Raw genomic sequence first — 27547 nt, 5'->3', positions numbered from 1 at the left:
ATAAAGATGGATAATCTAGACTGGACTTACATTTGTTATTATTATGTTCATTTTGCTTTTGTTTTTAAAATAAATAAAATATAAACATCCTCAGGGATCCCTAAAACTGTCATTGCTCCTGGGCACTGTGACTACTATGCCTAATGGATACACTGACCTGGCCCAGCTACTCCAGCTCCCCCCTTCATCCCTCACAGCCGTTTCCCCCAGTTAATCTCTTTCACACCTCACCCCACCTTAGTGTCTGCTTCTTGGAGGACCCAAACTGACACAGCCAGGAAGATGGAAGTCATTCTATCCAAGGAGAGGAACACCTCCAAAGACTCTCTGAGACTCTCAGTGAATCTGAGGGAGACCTCACAAGTACACTTGAAATTATTCATTCTACTCCCAGAGTACACAATAACTGTGCTTAGAGAAATGTCCCAGACCCTGACGCATTATGCATTATCTTCCTCACAATGGACAGAGAGTCTGACCATCTTCTTTAAAGGATGGTTACTCACCTGCTATGTGAACAACATTTTAATCCCTGAATTTGCAGTTCAGGGCCCTCATTAACAACACATGCACAAGACACTATGCCAAGTGAGCCACAGTTACATTTCTGATCCAAAAAAACATCCAGCGAGCACAATGTGACCTGCCCAAAGTGAGTCAGAGAGGCTTCTGGGGATAAGAACAGGCCTGCTGACAAGTCTCATATGGAACCACTAGACTAGACCACATACCCCCTGGCCCCCGGCCCCATCATTCGTTTGTTGCCAATGTTGGGTACTATTCACTGATCATCTGAGTAAGACTAAGTTTTTCACTGGAAAACAAAAAGTAGCTCATCATAAGTTTATCATTTCAGTTGAAGGGGTGGGGATGATTCAGAAATCACCAGGTGTCTGTCCAGGCTGAGTCATTGCTGGGTACAATCAGCTCTGAGCAAATGACTGGGTGGCTGCAGGAACCATTTTGTGTACCTTTCCAAGGGGAATGAAGAAGGCAGCCTGGAGTTCTTAGAAAATTATGTCTAGTGTCTGGTATTATGAGAATTTTCCAGCCCAGTTCAATAAGGCCAACCCTCCTATCTGGTTCTAGAGCCTCCAGAGTTTCTGGGAGAGTCCATTTTGATCAGATCATTTACGTTAGAGTAGGGTGAAACTAGGTATAGATGGACCCTATGTGGACGGGATCCTATAATCAGCCAAATCATCGGGGATCCTGTAGGCCACAAAGATTTGGAAGTATTACATTTTTAACTGGAAATGAGTCTTTGAGGGGGACAATGGGTTCCTCATAAGATTAACAATTACGAAGTTTATTGCCACTCTTTAAAGTCTGAGCTGCTTTGCCATATTCAGACTGACAGCCAGTCTATTTCCCCCTCATTCTGGATTATACACTAAAAGCCTGCAGTTTCAAGGGGAAACCCTCCCCAACAATTTCCAATTCTGTTGAAAGATCAAAACTGGCAATGATGCCACCCAAAGCCGAGGCCCCTCTGGGGTTGCGCCTGCAGTGACCGCACGTGTACACTTGCTTGTGAAGATGACCTCCCTTTCTTGCAGCAGCCCCTGAACTAGCTCCACTGTCCATGCGGAACCAGAGGCCCCTGCTAGTTCACCGTTTCCCCTTGAATTAGGAAAAGGACTTTGAGGGAAGTCCCTGAACTTTTATTTTCAAACAGTCTGGCTAACCAGCATTCCACAAAGATTGCCCTCGGCTTGGCTGCCAGGCCCAAGGCGCCCTCTGACTCAGCTGTGATTCCGCCCCGCTGGCCGCATTTGCGCTCTCGCTGTGACGCGCGCAGCCGTGCCATGGCTGTCTGGACGGGCCGTCTCGGGGAAGGGGGGTGTCTGGTCTGCAGAAACGTGTGCCAGCTGGAAACATCCCTGGTCTGCTGCCATTACGAGGAGGCAGCACCCGGAGATAGCTAGTTATCACGCCTGCTCTCCTAGCCTATGAAGCCGACAGTTTTCTTCATGAACCTTTAGTTCTACGGGTTTAGGTGAGTTTTAGTATAATCCAGCCAGATTCTAGTCTTTTTATACAGCTTGTAGGGATGGCATAAGTGTAAATGAACATGAAGTGGAACTTCTCCTAGTCTCTGCTAAGACCTCAATGGGTGATAAGTAGTTCTATTTTTTAAAGAGCAGGGCAGGCCATGGTGTAGAATATGCTACGTTGTGGCAGACCTGGGAGCTAAGCCAGCTCCACCAGATTTAGCCCACCTCTCCCCTCCAGCCTGTATATATGACAAGGCTAGAGAGGGATCAGAGATTGGAGACAGGGTTTCTTTGAAGAGAGTTGTCATGGAGCTGACCTGCCATGTGTTTCCTTTTGACCCCTCAAGGGAAGGGGAGGGAATGCTTCCCTGTTCTTACCCTGATCCAAGGGAGGAGACGTAAGGGAACCACTTGCAGACAGGGTGGAAGAGGGAAACTCCATCTAACCTCCTCCCCACCCCCGGTTGCAGAAATTCCGAGCTCTGCGATTGCCTTGAGCTGTGAGAGGAGGGTGGCCAGGGTTACCGGGAGAACTTGATGAGTGATAACTGGATTTTGCGGGGTACCAAGGCTAGTCTCTGACTCTTGACTTCCTAGATCTAAAGGCAAGAGGTAGGAGGGACCTGTAGGGGTGCAGAGTGGACAGAGAGGAGTTTGTTGCCAGTGAGCTGTACTTCTGGAGTTTGATGGGGCAAAGATTTGAGATTTCCCTTAGCCTAAGTGGGCAACTCAGATGGCAGCTGGGCTAGAGGGCCTTGAAGATCTCTTCTCAAAAGGATTGCATGCAGGGTGGCACCTCCGACAGAAAGGGCTGGCCAGGTGTACCGTTACTTATAGGTGCTAAAGGGTGTTCCCAGGGAGTGCGTCCCCCTGTCTGGGAAGAGTGGAGTGGGATTCTCCATTGGCCGTGAGAGAAACGGCCAGCCTTTGGCCTCCTGCAGTACAAAGGGCACCAACTCCAGATTAAACAGCTCTGGTCATATAAAACTTTTTGTCTTATTCCTTTCCCTTTCTTTTCTACCCTCATCATTGCCTCCCCCCAACCCTGGAGGAGCCAGGAGCAGCATGGGGAAAGGGCAAAGGGGAGAAGTATGAAGAAATAAAGCACAAAAGCTCTTTCTATTGCTCTACTGTGCTCCGGCCGGGGGAAGATTGGACTTTGGTGAGATTTTTGAATTTTGACTTGACTGAACTTAATTCTTTAAAAGGAAGCTGTTAATATGGGAAAATGGTAAGTGATCCAAGGATAGGGAAAGGAGATCCAGCAGAGTTTGCACAAAGGCAATGGGAAGAAAATATGAAGGAAAATATTCTGCAATGAACCCAAGGGATCAATGCAGAGAGTGAATGAATAGGTGCTGTTAAGATGATGCTTGAGCTCAGTCTGAACTGAAATGAGAAAAGAGTGTCATGAGTTATGGGAGGATGATCCATCCGTCTCAGGGTCTTCGATGGAATATAATAATTCTGACCCTCTTTTAGGTTTTAAAACCTTAGTCAGCTCCCTCTAGAGTGGCATCACAAGCAGATTTGATTTAAAAAATCAGCAAAGAAATGGATTTCTCTCATTATTTTTCCAGCAATCATCTTCTTTCTGCTAAGACAGGTAGAAAACAGTAATGATTTGAGCTGTCAGTAGGTTACCTCCTGAAAGATTTTACTTCATTTCATAAAATATTAAAAAAGAAAAAGATCCATATGGGATGAATCAGAATTGAGTAAGGAAAAGCAAACAATATTCCACCCTATCCAGTATCCCAAATGTGTCCGGCCACAGTTCTTACTGCACACTTTAACCATTTTCATCACTAGACAAGAATTTGGAGACACCGTGCTCATCTGAAAAATCTGACTCACTGTTTGGAGCTAACTGTTATAAACACACAGCCGAATAAAGGAAAATTCGTATCCACATATTTTTCAGATATTACATGAACTATTCCCTTCTCTACAACATGAAGGCCAGAGCCCTCCTGGGAGGACGTCCTTCAGCCCCTCTGAAGCCCTCAGGTTTCTGAGCAGGCACACGGCTTCCCTGGCCCCACGCTGTTTGCTTCTGCAATTTTTACCTGAGAGCAAAAGTAAAAACTGCTCCCAGTATACAAATGAACATGAGATGAATTTATATAGAGCAAAATTTGCTGCCGTGGGCAGACATCTGGACCATTTAATCTTTACTTTGCCACCCAAATTGATAGAGCTCAGGGAAAATCAATATACCCAGTAGAAGGCAAATGTAATAAGGAAGGCAGCCTCTCTCTTATTTAGAGCTTTGGAGGTTGTTTTTTTCTTTTTTCCCCCCAAGAGTAATCCTCTTCAGACCTTTGAGTCATAGGGGCAGAGTGTTTTTTAAATAAGATATTTAAAAATCTTCAGGACTCATCTGTTTTAGTCCCATTGTATATAGGGAAAAGTTTTACCTAGGAGTCCAGGTGTGAGGAGTGTGAATGTGTGTGAGAGTGGGTGCGTGTGTGCACACATATGTGTGTGCATTGGGTGGGAATGAGAGGGCTGTTTGGCTAATGCTTGGGCAAAACATTAGTCCAAGAGCTGAAGAGAAACTGGAGTGAAATAGCAGAGAAGAGTTGGAAGAAGCGACAGGCATCCAAGCGTCCTGATTGTTACTGGCAGGAACATAACCTCAGATCTCGGGGCTACTCGGCCATCATCATACATCCCACCATTCTCAAGCCCTCTCCAACCATCTAATCAAACATTCACTCTCACGCCTACACACCTTTGCACACCTACACAACTTATTCACCTGGCAAGTTCCAGTTCTGATGTCACTTCCTCTAGAAAGCCTTCCCTGAACCCCCAATTCAAGGCAGCCTTTCACTTTTCTGGCCCCATGTCATTTATTTCATACCTGTGTTAGTCATGTGTCACTGTGCATATTTACATAGAATTTTGATATTTGAACAATTTGAGAAATGCCATAATATATATTAATACAGAACTGTATTAAAGCACTAAGAAGTCCTAAAATAAAGAAACCTGTTTCTTTTCTTTAGCTTCGTGTTCCCCAGTTTATCTGACCATATCTAGCCCCTCTTCCCTCATATAAAGATTATTCTTCTCAATAACTGGTATAGAAAACAGCATTTTGGAAAAGTTGGTTGCTGTGATCTCTTTGAGGTCAGTGACTGATTTTGCATCACCAGGATATGCAAGAATGCCTGACATATAAAAAGTGCTTATTATGTGTTTATTGAATGAATGAATGAATGAATGAATGAATGATGAATGAAGAAGCCTCATTCTGGTGTTCAGGCCCTGATTGGACTGACTATAATCTGGTGGATTGCTGGAAGGGAGGTAAAAGTTCTCTATAGATTTCTTCCCTTCAGGCCCAGGATCAGCTACTTCTTTAAGCCTCAGTATTGATATCAAGGGACTGAGCAATGCTAGGGGGAAAAGTTGCCTGCCTTGGGAAGGTGTTTTAGAATAGCCAAGAAAGAAGATAAAAGATAAGAAAATGGAGAGGGGAAGATGGGATGGAGAGAGGGAGAGGAAGAGGGAGAGGGAGAGAGGCAAGTGCCTATGGCAGGGGTCACAGGGTTCTGTCACCCAGTCTTAGTGTTCCCCAGGGATGACCAATATAGATATTAAAAAAATCTCTGGTTAGATATTAGAAATGTCCTATTTTTCTTACCCCTTAGGCCCTTTAGATCTCCTTTTTTCTTTTTTCTAATGCCAAATGCAGTGTGCTTATAAATACTCAGGAGGGACCCAAACTATTTTAAAATAGATCTCAACAGGTGATGAATTTGGATATTTCGATGTATAGCATTAGGTAAAGAGAGAACAGTAAGCTGTTAGACCTCAAAGACGTCTTTGAGATCATGGAATTCAAATTTATCATTTGCAAACAGGCCAATGAAGACCCTGAGGAGTTAAGGGAATACAAAATTAATAATGCCTGAAGTAATGCAGCACTCTGATACCTGAGTCTGGAGCACAAGCGTCACAGCTCCCCTTCCTCTATCTCTTGTTGACACAAGTATGGTCAAAATGTCTGTGGTCACAAGTGAGAGTGAGCAAGGATGAGGGTGATGCACTCTTTGAAGGATGGATTACTCCAGCTAACATGGTCAGATAATGATTTGACACTAGTCTACCGGTCTGTTTCCTCTCTCCAAAAATATGTGTGCTCCCAACCATTTGGCCCTCACCTCCAATGAGGATGACAAAGGGTGCAATGAATAAATAATCATTAGATCATGATGCTGGCTACTCAGAGGAGCTGATCTTGGAACTCATTTTTAAGTGATTGGAAAAAGCTCTTGAAAACTTCCCTATACTTAAGTTTGTACCTCTGAGATAAGGACACCAAGAATTATTGCAATTTTAATACATCAGTCTTTCCAGATTTTCTGTACTCCTTGTACTAGATTCTAAATATAGCAGAAAAACAATCTCAACATTAGCTTACTCCCATAAACGAAGAAAAAGTTTCTTTTTTGAAATGCCAAGAGATTGCTAGTTGCTTTATTCATTTAAACAACGATGTCACAAAGTGGTGACATTTTATTGTTTTAAGTTAACCCAATTGTCTTTTAAAATACTCATGCAGATCCATGGATTAATCTATCACAATTGGTCATCATTCACTCTACACACAACACTCATTTATAGTGTGGGTCCTACAATGACCACAGTGGAGATGTGCTGTGTGTCTTTAGGGCCAAGATACAGATTATACATATGGAAACCCCAATCTTTTGTCATTTCCCAAAGTGCTAACTAAACCTGCCTTACTTTTAAAAGAAGGAAGTGAAAATATTTTGTCTTTCTCTAATCTTAACCCCTTATGTAAATGATCCTAGACATATCTAAAGAAATCGTTTCTGGGGCATCATTTTGTTCTCTTGCTCTATCTTGCCGTTGTCCCCCTTCAGGGGAAGCTTTCTCCTCAAGGTTGAATTTTCCCAGAAGAGAAGCAGTCCACGTGCCCACTAGGGGGCCCTGCTGCACACCACATTCTGGATTAATCTTGGGTTTTTCTTAGCTCATCTCACCGCCCCTTGAAAGGTTCTTAAGGACTTGCTCCCATCATTTGATGATCTATTTTGAGTGATAAGTAACCTAAGATTATTCCAGCCTGGTCTTTAGAAATAAGAAATACTGAACAACAAATATATAAGAACCTAAAGCATAAAGTGGAAATGTGAAAATAGCAAGACGAGGTCACAGGTGAAGAAAAGCCTTTAAGGAGGCAGCCTTCCTCTTAGCTACAGAGCTCTTGTCCGCAGTGTGTCTTGATCTGATGGCTTGTGCTTCCCTACTCTTCCACCAGGTTTCCCAGACCCCCCTCCCCTCCTCTGTCCTCCCTTCTCTGTTGACAGAGCCACAGTCAGGTCAACGCAAGGGGTGGGAAGAGACGGCAGAAACAGCTATCCTGGGGAAAGGAGTCCATGTGTGCCCGGCTCACCCAGTTCGTTCTTGAAGGTGTGATCCTGCGGGAGAACAGAGTGGGAATTCCGACTAGTTCCTCCTCCAACAAACCAGTTCACGTTGGGGTTCCAGCGGTTCACAAAGCCACAGAGGTGATTTTCTTCAAAGTCACATTCTGGCAGGAGAGAAAGAAAAACACACCTCATGGAGATGTAGCCACACCTGGGTACACCCATACTCGCCGCAGTTTGCTCTCAGATATCAAAATTTGTTTCTCAGTCCCTTTGTCCCCTGGACCCTTTGTCCCGGGACTGCTGGACAATATCTGCCAGGAAGAGAGAGAGGGCTGCTGTGATGAGCCGAGACTGGAATTCATCATTGCCTCTCGGGACTGCGGTGCTTCTGCCTACAAGCCCTCTTGCGCGCAGAGGTGCTCACTGCCTCTCTTAGTCTCCATTTCTTCATATGTGAAAGGGGGCAACGTTCCCACCTCATGGGCTGTTAGAAGTGGGGACAGCTCCCAGCACGGTGCCACGCACATGGCTGGGGCTTGGTACAAGCCGGCCAATCTTTTCAGCCATCCTGTTTCAAAGCACTGTTCAGGGCAATGCTCTTAGCTCCAGAAATTTTATTGTTCACCTGTCCTTCTACCTGGTAGCCCATTCTTCCATCTACCTTTCTCCTGATGATGGACAAAATACCCAGAGCTAAGGGTCACCTTGGTGCTAAAATCCCCCGCTTTTCTTGTAAACAAGAACCCATTTAGATAGAATAGGCAGGGTAGGCATATCCTAGGCTCTGGGTCCTTCTGAAGCTACTGAGTAGAAAAGAGACACAAGATAAAAAGATCCCCTCTCCCTCTTTTAGTGGCATTGACATGTTTGCATGGATAAATTGCTCCCCTTCAACAGACTCCTTCAGTAGGAACAGGAAACTCACAAGCCAGTGCTTCCACTGATCCCGTAATCATCAATTAAAAATATGAAGTGTGATTGTGCCAATCATCTCCCACTGGTCCCTTCAGATCTCCACCCCCCTTTTTGTCACCCTGTTCTGTCCTCCAGAGTTGACCAGTATAGACTGTATCCATGGGCTCCCCTGCCCTCTGGCTTCCTGTTGCATTCGGCCAATGGAAGGCGGAGGGAGAAGGAGGTTGGGGCCGTTTATTCCTCCAGTGCCCCCCTGTCTGTCAGGTCTCCATGGCTTGGCTGTGTCCATCTCCTGGGGGCTCTGCTCTTGTCAAGTAGGTCTTGCCACAGAGCTAGTGCCTCCAGGTTTGGTACCCCTTCAGATAAAGATGGTAACTGCTCACGAGTCATCACTGTTACTAGTCTTGGATTACTGCACCCTGCCTTGCCAGTTTCCTTTACCCACTCACGCCTTTATAGCTCCTTGCTGAACTTTCCTGAAATTACTCAGGTTGAATGGACCCTCTGTTTCCACTTTCCAGCCATGACCTTGACTGATAGAATTATCAGTGTGTTTTTACATTAGCAAGCATTGAAAAATTTTAGGATTGTCATTAGCAACTTTTCCATGGCAGCATCTGCTAACCAGTGCTCAACAATTCAGTGCCAAAGACTGATGCAAAGTAAAATAAAAAGCAAAATATTCCTCCATGTGCCGGGCACTATTCTGAGTGCTTTATATGAATTAACTTATTGAATCCTCAAAACATGAGGATTCAATAAGTAGGTAGGTACTATTATTAATCTCATTTTCCAGATGAGGAACTGTGAGAAGCAAAGAGCGTGCACAGAAAGAAAGGAGAGGTGAGAATATGAGCATAAGTTTGACAAGATAAAAGTATTGGCTCTCCTTTTGTGTTTCAAACAAACCAGAAGCCATCAAGTGACTTGAAGAAAGGAAATGAACATTTCTTGGGTGTCCAGCACCATATGAATCACCTTCATATCCAGGATCTCATTAGTCCCCACAATAATTCTATGAAACTTTTATCCCCATTTTATAGGTGATGAAACAGAGGCTGTGCGGCTCAGTGAGTTGACTGACCAGGCAGGTGGTGCTCTCCCAGGAGTGTCTGGCTAGCCAGCAGGTTGTCTAAGACCCATGCAGTCACCGCATGGGAGCTACAGGGAGGTTCAAGGAAGGAGACTTGGGTCTAGACTCACTGTATCTTCAGAAAATGGTCACATTCTCAGTCTGTTTTCCTTACTTGCATTAGCATCATCATTGGAAGGTCAAAACAGAGAAGCAGGACTCAAGGAATTAGCAAAGGCTCTTTTGTGTTCAGAATGGTCTTTGGCTCTCCTTTCTCTTCCTCTCCACAGCCAATCAACCTCCAAGTACTGTCAGTGCTGAAAAGTCGATCAAATCTACCACTTTTTTTTATTCAAATGCCAATCCCAATGTGAGACCCTTCATTCTGTCCCCTCTGTATGGTCATAATCACTTTCTATGGGTTTTCCTACCTCTCCCCTATTTTCCTTGTTTCTAACTCAATTTTCCACGTGGCAGCCAGAGTCATCATCTGAAAACCACATTTTCAAGGCCCGCCCCTGCAGACTGAGATTTAGCACCTCCCATTGATCCAAGCTCCACAGCCTGGATCCAGACTCTTCTGCAACCAACTCCCCTAGCAGTCCTGATTCTCACGGCAAACACCCTACTTAGTTTCTTGCCTTTGCCTGAGCAGGCCCTGTGCTCTCTCCCCACTGGAGTCTTCCTATCCAGCACCTTCACCTGACTAAATTCTACTCCTTTTTGAAACCCCAGCTCAAATGTGTCTCCTGAATTCAGTCCTCTCTGACTTACTTCCTCTCCTCCCCTCTGCACCTCCACAGAATAGCTTGCCCTTCTCAGGCAGTATTTATCATAAGTAGAAACAGCTTCAGGGGCAGACAAGTAGAAGGTGAGCGACCACAGGACGTGGACTATGTCTTCTCTTTATACCCTCTCAGAAGCTGGCACATAAGAGGCTCCCAGACATCCCAGCTCAAGTGGAGTGGAAGTGACAACACAGAGGCAATGGGGTGCAGGAGAGCAGCAGAGTAAAGTGAGGGAAAGCGTAATACGATGCCTGCTTTCCTGGGAAACACAACAAAAGCTGAGTTTGCAGCAAACTGGAAATCATTTTCATTAGAATGTGTTGAGGTTAAGGCAGCAACTCAGGTTACATTTGCTGCATCTGCTTGTCTTTCATTAATCCTGCCAGTCCAGGCAAACTCTAATGAGCCTTCCTATGCTAGAGACAGAGAAACAAAATACGCCATTCCAGTGAACCTAGCGAAGAATTTTAACTACTATTAATAATTCAGTGCCTTTAGAATGGATTCAATTCCCTCTGGCAACAGGGGATTTTAGGAAAAGATTCACGTTCTGATGCAATGAAAATGAAACCCACTTACCAATACAGTAGCCGGTTGTCATCTTGATTTCAAAGAGTGCAATGCTGGCTGTGTTTCCCTGTCCCAGCACACCTTCTATTAAAATCTGCACAACATATGAGGGAAAAGGGAGTTAGACTTCAAAACACCTTGTTTCCTTGGTTCAGTATTTCAGCTATTAGTTGAAAGCTGTTCAGCAAGTCAAGGCAAAACAAGATCACTTATCTCAGCTCATTGATATTAGATACCAGTTTCATGATGGACTTTATTAAAACAATGTGTGTGTGTGTGTGTGTGTACATATATACTCAGAACTTTGAGGGGAGCAAGATGTTCAATAAAAGCTCAGAGTCAGCTGTCTTCCACTGTTACCCCAAGCACTGCCTTCTCCAATGCTTGTGGTAACACAACCGGCTGTGGATAGAGAGGACAGCTTGTGTCTCTGGAGAAATCCATTCTGAGAATGACCAGGAACAGAGGGCAGATGCTTCACAGGGGAAAACAATTATGGAAGGAGGAAGGAAGCATAATCTGCCCAGTGATGGAAGATCTCCACATGAGATGGTGGAGGCTTAGACAAATTAACTTGCAGTTCCTATATTGCTGGAAAATTTCACACAAAGAACAGCTAGAAGCATGATGATTTATGAGGCTGATCTCAAGCACTATTATGGTTCATATTTGGTCCTGTTTCTGAAAGTATTTTCTTTCCCTTAGGTGATTTTAGCCTAGCATTTTGCAACAATGTTGGTAGGTTTATGGCGTGATATACTGTTGGGTGGATGTTGTGAAATAAGGAACTGAGACCCTCAATGCTCCTTCCATTGACCCACCCTACTGATTGATGGGGAGGGACTACAAGCAGACAGGAGGTAGAGGAGAGTATAGTACTTCAAACTTTTTTGAAGAAGTAGAATGGGATAGGAAGTTGAAAGGGGGATTAGGAATGGAGGACATTTTCATGAGGCCTCCTTTGTATCCCCTATGACATATTCTCACTGAATAACACTCTTTATGGCCAAGTGAATCAAGATCCCACCCCCTTCCCTACTTCAATGCACATGCAACTTCATCTTACATTCTCTACCTTCCTTTTCCAAGTTGTTCTGATGGAACAACTTCCATCTTTGAAAAGGAACCAGAATGTGTCTTTTAAGTAGTTTTTCTCTTTCAAAGTATTTTCCTTTTATTATGGTTAATGTTTTGTTTAAAATTTGTAGAAAACAAACCATTAGGAAGAAAACATAAACATATACCACACTCAACTTAGAAGAATGAAACAAAATTATAAGAAATGAGAACGCTCCCTTACAGCCCAATAGAAAATAAATTTCCATTGAAGAGGTTGGTTTAAGCTCCATTTAGATTTGTACTAAAGTCCCATTTAAATAGATAGAAAAGAAATCTGGAAAGAAGCTCTTTTAAGGAATAAACAAAATATTAATTTCCATTTCTAATATTCTTCTCTGATTCACCTTCTATAAAAACATCGCATCCCAACATAGGAGATACCTAACTTCAGAAGACTTCAGAATAGCATGAAGCCACAGTAAAGCTCAGCACCTCCCTCCTCTATTCCACCTGCCTTGAATTTCTTGGAACTGTTTTGCAAATCCAGGCTGGCTATGAGCCAGCTGTCCGAAGGTTCATTAGCTGACCAAAGCAAGCGATCAAAGCTTTCATCTTCAAATCTCACGTAGAGGTTCAGCTGGCTGGGATCTGATGGAGAACCTGAAGACATGGCTATCTGGTAGACCAGTCGGAGGCAGCTCCATTCCTCAGCTTGTAAGTCAGAACTTAACAGCAGGGCTTTATCCCCCTGCTTGGCAAAGGAGGTGTCCACATAAATGTAATGGCCTGGAAAGAGAAAGGAACACAGGGAAGGGATCAAGCTTCTGTTGGCCACTCAGGAAAATATACAACTGTGGTCCAGTCTATCTGAGGGCAGATACAGCCTGCAGATGCATTTTATTAGCCCCCTGAATGTTGCCTGATGGCTAGATCTCTGCCTTCCTGTGAAAAATTAGAAAGTTCAGCAACACTGAGGCCACTTACACATGGCACATGACAGCAACAGGCTGGAGCTGAGTAGTGCCACCTCTCCAGAAGGTGGCACGTAGGCTCCATTTTGTCATAATCCCTACTACTCCCTATTACTTCCTGACATTAAGTCAAGCATCTCTTTCCTGTTATCATTTATACCAGGCCCACTTCACAGTCTTCAGTAATCTTCCTGGTCCCCATAGGTACATGAATTTGAGAACCCAGCATCTGGAGGAACAGCATGAGCAAGGGAAATATCCAAGACTGGAGTAGACTCTACCTTCTCCTTCCATAATTTCCCCTCATACCTAATGATTCAATCTGCACTTAATGTGTATCATTATAGTAGATTAAATTGATTTGACTCCCTCAAATCTTAGGGCCTGGGCAGAAAAAGTTCATTGTAACCTAATTTTTTCATTAGAAATAAGACTCTCCTTAAGAGTCTCCAGACTCTTCCATGACCCCATCTCATAGTTCTGGAAACTAAATGAGAAGCACATGTAAGCATACAGGACAGGACTTGGAAAGCAGTGGGCACTCTGGGACTAGCAATCACCTCCTTCTCCTCCTTCCCTTCTACTCCTTCCTCACTCCCTCCTTCCTCCTCTTTCCCTGTCTCCTCTTCTGTGTCTTCTCCTGTCCTTTCCTCCTTCTTGCGCCTCACCCTTCACCTTTCCTTTTCCTCTCTCCATTCCTCTTCCCTCCTCCTGCCCTCTCTCCTTCTATCTTCCTAATATTGACAAAAGGTGCTCTGCTAGAACAGCATTTCTATGGAAAAAAAAAAAAAGATTGGAACCAAGACCCCTAATTCAAAACTTCCAAGTCCAACTCTGGTCACCAGCCTCCTATAGCAGTGATCTGACCTGCCTTTGGGTCTCAGGGGCCCACTGCCTTTCTGGCCTACAGACTCTCAAGCTTGCTTAGAGGTTCCACATTTGGTGGCCAGCATCTAAACTTGCTGTCTTCTGTCATGTGACCATCCACTCTGCCCCTTGCATTTTGGGCTCCCTAACAATAAACTCTTCCTACAAAGGCCCTGAAATGTCTCATTGCTTTGCTCGATGTTCTTCAGTCCCTCCTCCCACGTGCCGCGTTGCCCCAAATGCTGATCCCAGCCAGAATCCTTGTCTCCATGGCGAGTACCGACAAGCCAGCAGCCCCTCAGCTAATGACCATCCTCACAGTTGGGACACAGTGAGGGCATTGTCTTCAGGGAGCCTCGCTTGCCTATGAAAGTTTCTAAGATCAAGATCTACCTCCAGCTGGCAGTCTTCTTAACTAACAACCACCCACTGGGTGTAAATAGCAACTACTTTTAGACACCAACCCAGGCACCCTCTGTGGAGAAATCTGGCCCCTGTAGTAATTCACCAATACCATTACCTCCTACATTCAGTAAACAGTCACTACGAGCCAGGTACTGTTCTATGTCTTCACACGCATTTACTGGCTATGGGGCTTGTTGGGTTTTGACATACTAAACTGGGGCTCTTGATGCCGATCCTTTTTTGAATTAAAATAATGCTTCATGGTGACATGAGGGGATGTATATGTGCCATCCCCCTTTCCCTACTCTCTGCTACTATACCCAAAGAAGGGATTCTAAGCAGTCTGGTGGTGGGTGGGGATGAGAATTGGGGGAGATCCTGGAAGCGCCTCAAACCTTTTCTAAGTAAGTAGAGAGTTGCTACATGGGGTATAAAAGAGGAAATAAATGAAGAAAGTCCCTGCTGGGTCCTACAGAGGCTCCCTCACATGCCAACTTTGCTGCCATCCAGGCCCACTTCTCCCTAGGGCACTTCCCCAACCCCTCGTGTTCTCTTACTCTCTTACCCTCCCCACCCTATAGGGAACAACTCAGAGCAGTGGCTCCCAAACTTGGGCCCAGAGTCACCTGGACAGCTTGTTCAAACACATTGCTGGGCACACTCCTAGAGGGTCTGACCCAGTAGGTCTGGGTAATGCTGCATTTCCAACAGACTGCATTTCTGAGAAGGTGATGCCGATGCTGCTGGTCTGGGACCACAATTTGGGAACCACTGTTTTACCATATGTGACAGAGAAATAGGATTCATTCTCTAGACACCTCTTATCCATCAAAGAAAGAACAGCCTTCTGTAGCAAGTAAAGGAGGGAGGAGACCGTTCTACTGGGAGAAAAAACTCAAGTTAATGTGTTAGAGCAGGCTTACAGAGTCCTTCTACTGGTGATTATCTCGATTTTTCAGTGAATGTCATAAAAAATCTCTCTTGACATTCTCTCTCACTGTATCAGGTTTTATTAAAAGGATATGATAATGTTCTCATGTTAAGAACCTTTGAGAGCATACACTGCATAAAATGTGTTATTTAAAATACCTTGATATTATACAGTATGAAAGTTTGTGCTATTTATTGAGTGATTTTGACACCTCAGTCATAAATGTTGCCTATTTCAAAATTTTGGGATTTTTGCATGTAAATTACAGGCCTCAAATTCATTTTTCATTCATGCTGTGTGAAGGTGCCTATTAGCTGCATTATGATCCATCCAAAGATTTATCTACCCACCTGATTTTGCATCTACTGGGCAGAAAAGCACATTTTCCTTGATAAAATAACTAGCCCAAATGGTACCCACTTCTACTACTGCCAAGTTCAAGACATTTTATTAATCACTACATTTCTTTCTCTGCCCAGTCTGGATATAGCCTCAGGATCTTTCTAAACACAGTGATCTATGTAGCCACTACGAATCAATCTGAGTTGGCAGTTGAGTTGAAACTCTTTGTAACCCTTGCTTGTGGCTTCAGTGTCAGAGTATATTTTGTAGTCATATTAGAGTTAAATTGAACCAGAAGGAACATGGCATATTTTAAAGAAGTTTTAGAAAATGAAGAAAGAAGAAGATATTGATATCAGGGATGGTGCCTGACCTTGGACTGTCACTAATAAAACTACTATTCTAGAACAAATCAATAACATTTTTGGTGAGTTGTTTCTTCTTACTTGCTTAATAAGAATCATTTTACCACAGAGTGGGTGAGTTAATGAGGTTTTCTTGCTATGTGAAATATTTCATTTATTCCATCCTAATGAGAATGACACCTGGAAGTTAATTTTGGACATAATTTGCATACAATAAAAATCACCCTTTTAGTACAATTCAGGTTTCTAGTACAGTTACAAAGTTGTGCAACCATCTGTTTCTAGAATCCTTCATCATCCCAAAAGGAAATCCTATACCCACTATCGGGCATTCATTTTTCCTTCCAGCTAGCCTCTGGAAACCACAAATATACTTTCTGTCTATATGGATTTGCATATTCTGAAAATTTCATATGAATGGAATCATATAAGATGTGGCCTTTTGTGGCTGGCTCCTTTCACTTAGCATTATGCTTCCAAGGTTCATTGTGTTGTAGAAAGTATCAGAATTTCATTCTTTTTTGAGGCTCAATAATATTACATTTTATGGATATTATTTTTAGTTATCCACTCATCAGTTGGTGGACATTTGGGTTATTTTCATCTTTGGTTATTGTGAATAATGTTACTATAAACATTTGTGTAAAAGTGTTTTATTCAAGCATAAGTTTCGGTTCTCTCAGATATATGTCTAAGAGTAGAAATGTTAGGTCATATGGTAACCCTATTTAACTTTTTGAGGAGCTGCATAACTGTTTTCTAAAGTGGCAACACACTTACATGTCCGCTAGGCCATAAATATGAGAGTTCCTATTTCTCCACACATTCACAATAACATCAAAAAGATGTTATTGTCCATCTTTTTAAAATTAAAGCCATCCTAGTAGATGTGAAGTGGTATCTAATTGTGCTTTTAATTTCCATTTCTTTAATGACTAATGGTGTATGGCATTTTTTCATGTGCTTATAGGCTATTTGTACATCTTCTTTGAAGAAATGTCTAAGTCCTTTGCCCATTTTAGAATCAAGTTACTTCTCTTTTTATTGTTGAGTTATAAGAAATTCTACATATTCTGGACACTAGATCTTAATAGATACACGGTTTGCAATTATTTTTTTCCTATTTTGTTAGTTGTCTTGTCATTTTCTTGATGGCGTGTCCTTTAAATTACAAAAGTTTAAAATTTTGATGAAGTCTAATTGCCTTTTTTTTAATTTATTATGTGTGCTTTTGGTTTGAGAGCTAAGAAATCATTACCTAATTTAAGGTCATGAAGGTTTATACCTATGCTTTCTTCTTAGAGTTTTATAGATTTAGCTCTTATATTTAGGTCTTCGACTTATTTTGAGTAAATTTTTGCCCATTAAATTCTCTTGGTACCGTTGTTTAAAATCAATTGAGCAAAGATACGAGTTTATTTTTGAACTCTCAATTCTATTCTATTTTTCCATGTCTGTCTTTATACCAGTATCACACAGTCTTGCTTACCACAGCTTTGTAGTTAAGTTTTAAAATTGGAAAGTGTGAGCTCTCCAACATCATTGTCTTTTTCAAGATTGTTTTGATTATGTGGGTTCCTTGAATTTCCATATGAATTTAAAGATCTGGATGGGAACAGGGTACGTTAAAATAACACAAAGCTCACTGTTCTTAATGCTAGTCAGTCTTTTTCTTGAATAAATTCTCCCAAATGTTGCAAGTCTTTTGTTAATTTCAAGTTCTTAAAAAGCTGATTTTGATGATTGTTGCCAGTGTTTTCATTGCTTTTATGGGGACAGAATTTTAAGTACTTAATCCACCATTCCTGCCGGCACCACTCACTTTCCACCTCTTTTGAAACCGATAAGCACAGAAAACAGTGGTTCAGAGATGTTAAAGCAAACACAAACAAATAAGAAAGAAAAAGAATAGCAGAAATCACCCTTGGATTGGGTTGTTCACTATGGCTCGTTTGCCTGAGGGTCTGGGGAGATTCAGCAGCCACGGTGCTGGAGACACAGCGACAGCTGGAGGAAAGGATCTTCTTCAGATACTGCTGCTCAGGCAACTTGGACTGATTTAAGAGACATTTATTGAAAAAGATAAAATCTTTATAAGGGTTCAGAAAAGAGCCATAAACTTCCACACAGATATATTTTTAAAGTAAGTCAGCAATCAAATCCATTAAACCATCCTGCCAAAAAAGGTCAGGCTCCATGGGCTGCAGGGTCCCAACATGTCTTCTAGTCACATGCAGGCATCAGAAAACGATAAAGCTTTTCTGTTTCAGTGAAGGAAGACATAAAGAACGGAGTTTTGAGGTCACTGCTTAATTGCTGGACACATCTGCACAGCTAGAGCTCGATGTATTAATGACTCCCAGTAGGCCAGGCGCAGCATGATAGGTCTGCATCCCAGGCCATCGCTGGGGCAGTGAGGTCAGGGCATGAGTCAGGGGGACCTCTTGGTATCCCTGCAATTCTGTTTGCTCATGAAGGTCCTGTCCTTCCGGTGTGATGATCGTATTGGCGTCACTGTGCGGGGCAGTGGACCCCACCCAGGATTTGCAAAGTATAACCTTGGTTTAAAACTTTATTCATGTATACGCTGTGTCATTATTGCTTATCTGCAAAAGAGGACTAATAAATCAGTGGGGTCCTGTTACATCTACATTCAATATTCAGGAAGTCACTCAGTGTACTAAGAAAAACACAACTGAAAACAATCTGACCACTGTCCTGTATACATACACATAGGAAAAAAATTTTCACATAAGCAGCCACTAAGTGAATGTAAGTGCTTTAGTATTGTAATGTAAATTGTTCATTATTTCTCACCATCAGGTGGAGGAATCCTTTAGTTGTCCCGGAGATAGTAAAAAATTTATGTTGCCTTCTTCCCTTTTCCCCCAGTATGATTCAGAGCTGGTATTTGTTCAGATCAGTAGCACATTTTCAACGCTGATGTGAGAACAGCCTTCATCCATTTCACCCTCACTGACCCTTTGATGTTGAAATCTACACCCTTATTCTTTTCGGGGCTGGGCTCTTCCTGGCTGCCCCCCCAGCAGCTCGCTTCCTCACAGATAAGCCCTGGCTTTCACCCAGGATTAATCACCATCGAAGGTGGAATTCAGCATTTTTACCCTTGGTGTGATTCTGACTGAAACCTCAAAACCCAGGTCTCATAATGATGCCCATGTCTCTATTTTGTTTAGAGTTTAGTGCCTTGCAAGTCTAAGACAAAGACACTGCATTTTTTTTTTCCAGCTTCCTTCCCAGGGCTGAAGTTGATCCTCTGAACCCAGGCGAGGTCCTTCTTACAGATTTCCTGAGTGCCTACTGCCTGCCTCTCTGGACTGGGTCCTGCCTGTGGCCGCAGTACAGTGGGGCAGTTACAAGTGTGTGTATCACGCCAGCCAGGTGTTCATTCAAGTCCCACTCACACCATTTGCAAATCATGTCACTTTGGGCAGATTACTTATACTATCTGAGACCCACTTTTTTCATTGGTGAGATGGGGATGCTAAATACCCATGCTGCAGGGTTTTAAAAATGACCAAACAAGAAAAAGTAAGGAAAGCATTTGGCAAAGTGCCCAAGGATGCAGGGTAAGCTCTTAATAAATGTTTGCTCTTATTTTTCCAGATATCTGATCAACATGCTCTTCCTGACAGTTAGCCTATCTCATCTCAAGTTGGGTCTTCCCGATACTAACTGCTGTGCTGTTCTTCCTGCCGCCCATTGCCCTGCCCTTCTGAATCCAACTTCTGCCTCCTGTGTAGAATCTCCATTCTCCTGAGTGCCTCCTTTACTGTTATGGGCACATCTTTTTCTAGGTCTCAGTGCCTCTTAGGCTGTTCCATCCCATTGTCCAACTGTGTTCTCAGCTATGACAATCATTTCTGGGATCAATCATTTGATCAAATCAGCCTGGACAATAATGCATGCAAAGTATCTAGCAAATGTTCATAAAGGTTATTTTTGCAAAGAACCAGATGCCTGTCGTGGAGAGAGGATGCCTCCATGGAACTGCATCGTCAATTATGTATGAGCCATCAGCTTATGTTTGGAAGAAATCTTGTTTTTTTTTGCATTAAAAAGTCAAATTTCTAAATATGTGTAGAAATGTAATGGGCATAGAGAGTCTCAAAAAACAGTTGATTGTGTTATTAGAGAATATATGATGTAGCATTCCTCAGGTGCCAAAAGTGTTATTAAATACTTGGGATTGTTAAGGTCTGATTTTTTTTCTCAATCAGTAAGATTCATGATTATTTAGAAATCTACTGATTACCTCTGGCAGAAGAATACTCTGTTCTGAAATTATCTAAGAAAAATCACAAATTTCTATGACATGAATAAAGTATTCTCACCTTCTGTTTGAACTTTCCAACTTCACTATTATCCTCTGTAGTTTGTTTAATAAATCTCTATATGAATATAATTTTAATCATATGGAAATGAACATAGACTCTAAGAATTCATCTCAAATCATCTGTTAAGAAACAAAGACTCAAAAGGAGTGAACATTCATTGTACTGTAGGCACCAGATTTTTCGCATAGGTTCTTCTCCCTTAAAATGAACATGATCCTATCAGGTGGGAATTACCATGTTACAAGGGAGGAAACAGAGACTCTCAAAGGTAAACTCAGAAATCCAAGGTCACAGCTAGTAAACCAACATCTCCAAGTCTATGCATTTCCCCTGTACCTCCAAATACTTCCGTGTCTGCCTCTTTATTAATTTGTCTTCTCACAATTGTTTTCACCTTCCTATAGCAGGAAAGCAAAGTGATCTCTGTGCTTACACTGGGAAGCTGATGGGATGGATGCATGTTTCTATGTGGAAGCTCATGCAGGCTGTTCTACAGGTATCTTTCCTGTTGATAACACAGCAACTGATTAACTTTTCTACCACACTGCCTCAAATCTGAAAGATCTGAAAGGTGTTTAAACATATCAAGTTGTCTAATATTAGGGTATGTCTTATAATTGTTCTACAGCGGTACACACATCTCTATCCCCAAAAGGATGTTAACAAATCCATGGTTAGAATCAGTGGATGTAGAATAACATATTTGCACCTGCACTTTGTTTAGTGACAGTGGGCCCACCCCAGTCTTGGGCTCAGGGGACCCCAGGCGTTGTCCCCTGTAGATATTTCTGGGGAGTGGAGCAATATGGAATGGAAAGGTTATAGAGCCACTCAGCATGGGGGCAACAGTGGCAGCCCAGAGACCCGTGAGCATCAGCCTAATATGCAAGGCACAGCCCAGAGTTCCAGCCCGGGGTCTTCATAAATATTTACTCATGTGCATCAGGCAGAAGGCACTGCCGTGCATCTTATGAGTAGTTTCTATGCTGGATTTGGACCTCTAGCTGTCAAACAACAGGGTGCTTCATACTATTCAACATAAGTAAATCCACCAGCCTCCCAGTCTCCCCACTGGATTAGAAAGGATTTCTCTACAGGGTTTTTAAAGGCACAAATCTTTTCAATAAATGTTTTTGATGGAAATGGCTACTTTTCCTCCCTTTCTTTGCATATGAAGTCCTCAGTAATGACACAAGTTCAAGGAATTTCCCATTCCCATACAATAAAACCACATGAAAGTCGACTTCTGGATAGCTTCCATGACTAAGGAGCTGATGAGATTTAAGAGCTACGAGCTTAAATCTAAACTGCCCAGAAATCAATGTCCCTGGGATGGTTCATTTGCAGTGCTCTATACAGTCGAGTCCCACTTCTGAAATGTGGTGGGCGAAATGATCTCTAATTGAGAAGTACTGGCATTTGCAGGCCTATCTTTGTCCCAAGCAGTAAGAAAGCCCTCCCAGAATGAAACCTTCCCTAGTTTAGCAAAGAGGTTCTCGTTTGGAGGAGCACTTCAAATACAGCTTTGCTTAAGGAGAAAGAAAAGCCTGCATTTAAAGAGCAGCATAAGAGGGCCACGTGTGAGTTTCGGTGCCATCCCAGCACAGGTGGGAATGGATTCAGTTGCCACATATTCATGTATAGGCAAGACTTTGCTCCTCTCACCAACGGAGCCAGGGCTTTTCCTGTAACTGCAGAACTTCTGAAGATACATGTTGAGGCTGGAAGGGGCAGTGGCGTTTAATAGTGCCCGATGAGGTTTTTTCCTCTAGTGTCACTTAGGATTAAAGCTGAAGAAAACTGTGGGGCCCACAGCAGACTCACTGAACAGTGTCACCATCAACTAGCACTGCGCTGGTCCTGGGAGAAGGTCATGCAGGCAGATAGGGTCCGACTCCTTCCTCTACTTGGCTCGGGACCTTCTCCCACATCTGAGGTGTCTGGCCTTTGGGGGATGAGGGAAATTTACACAGAAAGTTTGTGGCACTTTCCACCTTAGAGGTGGCCCTTGTCTACAAAATCACACCCAAGCAGCACTAACCTCTCTGACTCCCCCTTGATCTAAAATGAGTTCCTCTTCTGGGTACTGATCACCCACTCTCATGGTTTTGCTCCGACCTTGCACCTGCTACTTGTCAGTCCTCTCTGTGAAATTTTTACTTTGTCTCTTCAGTGTTTGTATTTTACTAGGTCTGGGTTGGGTTTCTCACGGGGGCAGAACTGCTGATTGCCTACCCAATATCCATTCTCTCCTCCTCTCCCTGCCCCATAATTTGATTGGGGTTAGTGATGTACCCAGCCAAGATATTGCCATTGTCACGCCACCCTCGCATGTAGAAGTGGCCGATGGCTAAGTTTCAGGTAGAGGTGTAAGAGAAAGTTGTTGGATGGGGCTTCCAGGAAAGCTCTTTACAGACGGCCAGACTCAGCGGGGATGCCCCTTTGGCCCTTGTCCTGTCCCTTTCTTCCCACCTGAGGTGTGGCTGCAATGGGCTGCAGTTGCAGTGGACATCTTACAACTGGGAGGTAACAAGGTAACCAATTCCTCCTAGTTAGTCTGGGATGTTTTGGTTTTGAAGTGGAAAATCTCATGTTGTGGGAAACACCTCAGCCCCAGCAAACTGACATAGCTGGTCACCCTAGCAGGTGACCCTGAGAATTGGAAGTCATCATTGTCGGCAGAGCCGAAACACTGAAGGACATGGGCTCCTGCTCATATGGTGAAGTTTTCTGGCCAATCTGGATTTCCAACCTCTGCACTTTTCATTACAAAAGAGAAAAAAACATTTCCCAGTTTAAACCACTGTTATTCAGTGTTTTCTGCTACAGATTCTCTTAGGGGTCTAAGACTTGCATCTTCATTTTCATATAGGTGATACCCAGGTCTGAATCACAGGCCTGATGCCTTATTAACTCCCAGACCCATACATCTCTCTTCCTGTTGGGCATCTCCACCTAGACATGCCATAGACACTTAAACTCATTCTCTGTCCCCCAGAGTCTGCTCTTCCTCTGTGTTCCAAATCTGAGTGAATGGAGACCCCAAGTATCTAATGGCTACTCAAGGAATCTCACCAACTTCATCGATTCCTCCATCTCCCTCCTTCTCCAAAATTCTACCAATCTTGATACTTTTAATGTCCTAAATTTCTTTCAAAGCCAGCCATTTCACCAAGTTCCCTCCACTGCTCCAGTTTAGGGCACCATCTTTTGTCTGGATTATTGTAATAGCCTCACAACAGGTCTTCCTGCTTAAGTCTTGCCCCACCCTAATCTGGTCTCCACACTGTACCCAGAGAGTTAGTTCTACCATACCAAACTGATCCTATCACGTCCTCCCTAAAACATGTGAGGTCCCCACTGAGGGGATCCCCACTGTCCTTGAAATACAAGGCTCTGGTGTTCTGGCCCTCATTTTTAACCACCACACCCTCTTCGCAGTCTAATCAGCAGCCACAGAATTTTAGTTCCTCTAAACGAAGGCACCACATCCTCTCTTGTTTCCAGGCCATCTCACATGCTATTTCTTTGATCTAGCATAATCTTTCATCTCCTTTCCTTCATATGTTCCACCATTATCTCCTGCCTCCTTTCCTAGCTCACTCCTACACTTCATTAAGGTCTTAGCTTAACAGAGCCACTAAGTACAGTTATGCAGTGCAAAACTTAGACAACTATACGTGGTGGTCCTGTTCAGATACTGCTTTTTCCAGGCAGGATACATGATGTATTTCTCCTTAGGTTTTAAGCATGTAAGGGCACAGACCACATCTACCTGCCTCCTGGTAGGGTGCTCTACATTTTTAAAACAAATGAGTAGATTCCTTCCTGAAGATAGATTTATCTTATGTTTGCTATAAAAGATATATTAAAATTCTTTTACTGTAAGAGTTATCTTTGAATTTCATACAATTATTCAATATACTCTCAATTTAGAAAATATATTTAATGAGAGCTGTAACTCCACTGGTAACTCACACCACGCTTAATATTTTCACATATTCTCCCATTGTTAAAACGGAAACACAAATTCCCATTATGTCAGGATACACAAAGGATTGTTAAAATGCAATGTTCTTTGCCTTTCTGGAATGCAGAGTTTGTGGGAAGCATTCAGAAAATGTTTCAGTGTGTGACATTTCTAGATTAAAGAGAGCTATAGTTTTTTCAGCCTCAAATTTCCAGGAGCTCCAAAGTGCAGAGATCAGCAGTACATGGAGAAGTGATGAGGTCAGCATTGTGGAGTCGGCTCGAATGCCACTCGGCTCCCCCCTGACAACAGGGAAATTATTCTTATTTCATGCCTAACACTGCAAAAGGAATCTTAGAAGATTATCAAGCCTTAAGCATGGCAAAAGTAAAACAAAGCCAGGAAGCAACCTCCAGTGTAAACAATCTGCCAACATTTGAAACCACTGCCGCAGATGTTAGTTCCACCCTTTTTCATAGGGACTGGGAAGGGTGTAGCTCCAAACCCTGCTGGCCTCAGTGGTGGTTTTGGAAGAGAAGTTTACCTTAGCAACTCCCAACAGAAAACCAGGGATGAACCCACCATGGAAGGCATGGGACGTTTGGAAAGGGAACTTCACTTTGTGTGTGTTTCATGCCGTTGAATTGGCTCTGAGCCCTGGAGACTATGAATGACTGACGCCCACAGCGGCCCTGCTCACCTCCTGCAGACCCCTGCCTATGGCTTCTGGCAGTGGAGTCAATCCATTTCATATTTGCTCTTCCTCTCTTCCTGCCACTTCACCTTCCATAGTATTTTAAAAAGAAGTATGAAAATACAAGAAAAGGCTTTGGTTACCTGATAGTGTTTGTTTTGATCACAGATCAGTTCTTGGAACCTGTTTTCACTACACGACTTGCCAGGTGGGGAAGATCTTCCTTGGAAACTTAGAAATGTCCTATTTAAGATGAAAGAAATGTGGAGGGTGTGACATTGGGGTACCGTGGGTGACTGAATTCACTGTTCAGGTTCCCTGGGTGTACCTGGAAGGAACAAAGTATTCTTCTTCCATGGAACAGGTGCTGATTTACAAGGCAATCTTCTTATTCTGACTTGCAAGAGACTCTAACTCTCTGTAGTACCAATTTTGCTAGTACTACCGCTGAGAGCACAACTGAAGATTCTTTCTCATGCATTATGCAAGGCAATTTTGTCAAACAAAAAGAGTTATGCGCACTTCAGCTCCATTCAAACCAAAATAAAATAAGAGTGCCTATGAAAATTTCACCATGAAATAGGTAAATAAATCTACATTTAAAAATATTTTAAATATATACTTTTATATGTAAATGGATATATATTTACTTTTGTTTGTACTTTCTCATTTCAAATTTTGCACTTTATGCTTATTATAAAGTATAAAAGCAAGTAGTAGCAAGAATACTCGACTTAAAAAGAAAATATAGCTATAGAGGTGCACACATTTCAATTTGGTGCCTTACAGAGAAGATATAACTTACAATGGTGTGAGCATAATACTTGGAAGATGAGTTTAAATGAAAATAAACCTCATAATATCTGTAAAATGAGTGATCTGATCTAGATTCGTGGCTTCAAGACATTTTGTTTTTCAAACACAATTGAACACAGAAGCTCATCTATTAGTAGCAAAAAAGAGTGGCGATGATTGCCAAGTTCTCTAAATAGTTTTATACAGTCATTTCTTGTCCAGGGCAATTTTGCCTTCTAAGTCTGTTCTCTCTCAATCAGCCTCCTTTACAGGGTCCCCTAAAGCTTATCGTGTGGTCCCGGGGATGGTTTGGAAACCCCTGACTTTCGTAGCCTTGGGGCTCTCTGGTACAGCAGTCTGTTATACAAACCAGAGCCATTCCCTGCCCTGCACACTCCAAGCTGGACTCCTGCTCCTTCCATGTGTTTTACCTGACTAACTGCGTCTTTGGTCTGGTAAATGAATTCACTCTCTACATGTCTATATAGGTAACCATATTCACACTGGCTGAGAAGTCCTCATTTGCCAAGTAGTCTTCATTGAGTTCAAGAGGCAACATGCTCTACATTCCTGATCCAGCAGTTGTCAACCTTAGATGCCCATTAGAATCACCAAAGGAGGTGTTGGTCATCAGTATAGCCCAGACATCAGTCCATGTCCTAGGAAACCGCTCCATCCTGGGCAAACTAGGTTGGTTGGTCACCCTTCTAACAATAGAACTTATAGAATCTCCCCCAGGTGGTTGCAAAGTCAAGTCAGGCTTGAGAAGCTCTCATATCTGTTTAGTTTGCTTCGGTTCTATAACTGCTGAGCCTCAGCCAGGCCTGCACTCTGTGATGGCAGGATCTGTGTCTATTTGACTCCCCCATTTATCACCAATGCCTGGGTACATACTAGGTGTTCAATAAATATAGACTAACTGAATTAAGCACTGTACCTTGCCATTCATTCACCTAAGGTAAAGATGGATTAAAACAAAGGTAACAAATTTAAGTCCAAGAATAATAAAAACTGACAAGAAAGTCCCTGTTAATATACTTTAGAAATCCACCTTAAATATGAAAACAAGTGCATGACTATGTGCAGAGGGCTTGTAAAAAATCACAGCAAAATTGGTAGAAAACAACGCAGTGGGTTTCAATGAGTTGTTTGTCACGAGACTAGGGTTTTGATCACAATAACACTGAGCAGCTGTGTTCATTCCTTACAACCTTGGAGCACTTACTGTTCAAGAAGCAGTGGGCACACTAAGCCTCGGAGCAGCCCCACCACAAAGCTGGAGGGTCATTCTCCTTCGTCTCACAGATTGGGAAGCCAGGCTCCGAGAATACATGCCGCCTGCTAAGCAGCTGCACTTGGATCCCACTCAGATGGCCAGATTCAGCAATAAAAAATACTTAAGTATGTCCTAAATATTGCATAGGATATACTTATAGTAAATATGCTGTTTATCTGAAATGCAAATTAAACTGGGCTTCCTATATTTTATCTGGTAACCAGAGGCTCCAGGATAATTCTTTTTTCTGAAAAGAAACTAATAACTTTGAGGGTCACTGTGGGGCCTCCTGGATAAAATGGGCTGAGATGTGGTTCTCCCCCCACCCCAGTTTTTCCACCTCCCCTTTTGAACCCTCTGTGATTACGTCTCCCTGAAGGCTCTGTGCATACTGGTCTTATTCCAGCACAGCAGGTGGCCAAGTCAAAGCAGGGAAAGGAGTGGCCAAGAAAGGTACAAGTGATGTCTCTCAGGGCCAGAGGGGCCACACTCTCCATGTGGACTCAATATTTCTTTCTTTATTATTGTTATTTTTTTGAATAGATGATACAGAATGGTGCATAATTGAAAGATATAAGACAGTGAAGGTAAGTAGCTCTCTCACCCTGGGTTTCTTAGATAACCCTCCAGAGATACTGTATTCATATACTAACACATACAAACATATATCTAGACACAGTCTTTCAGTTTCTATACAAATTGTTAACATACAATATACTACCATGTATCATGAGTTTTTTCACTTAATATAACTTGGAGAT

The 27547-nt window shown here is 42.8% G+C and overlaps 1 protein-coding gene across 1 annotated transcript in view; it reads right to left on the bottom strand.

The window, feature by feature from the left end:
* The window catches only part of MAMDC2 (MAM domain containing 2), a 110214-nt gene that overhangs the window by 45725 nt on the left and 36942 nt on the right, over window positions 1-27547 (bottom strand). Inside the window, exons 3-5 of the mRNA XM_016214236.2 lie at window positions 12327-12598; window positions 10763-10847; window positions 7432-7569 (exon numbers count right to left, since the gene is read on the bottom strand). Coding sequence (XP_016069722.2) covers window positions 7432-7569; window positions 10763-10847; window positions 12327-12598 — 495 coding nt within the window. The remainder of the gene's footprint in view (window positions 1-7431; window positions 7570-10762; window positions 10848-12326; window positions 12599-27547) is intronic.

This window comes from Miniopterus natalensis, chromosome 12, assembly GCF_054644295.1.
Source record: "Miniopterus natalensis isolate mMinNat1 chromosome 12, mMinNat1.hap1, whole genome shotgun sequence".
NCBI classification, from domain to species: Eukaryota; Metazoa; Chordata; class Mammalia; order Chiroptera; family Miniopteridae; genus Miniopterus; species Miniopterus natalensis.
The sequence above is the reverse complement of the archived record's forward strand: the minus strand, read 5'-3'. Positions and strand labels throughout refer to the sequence as shown.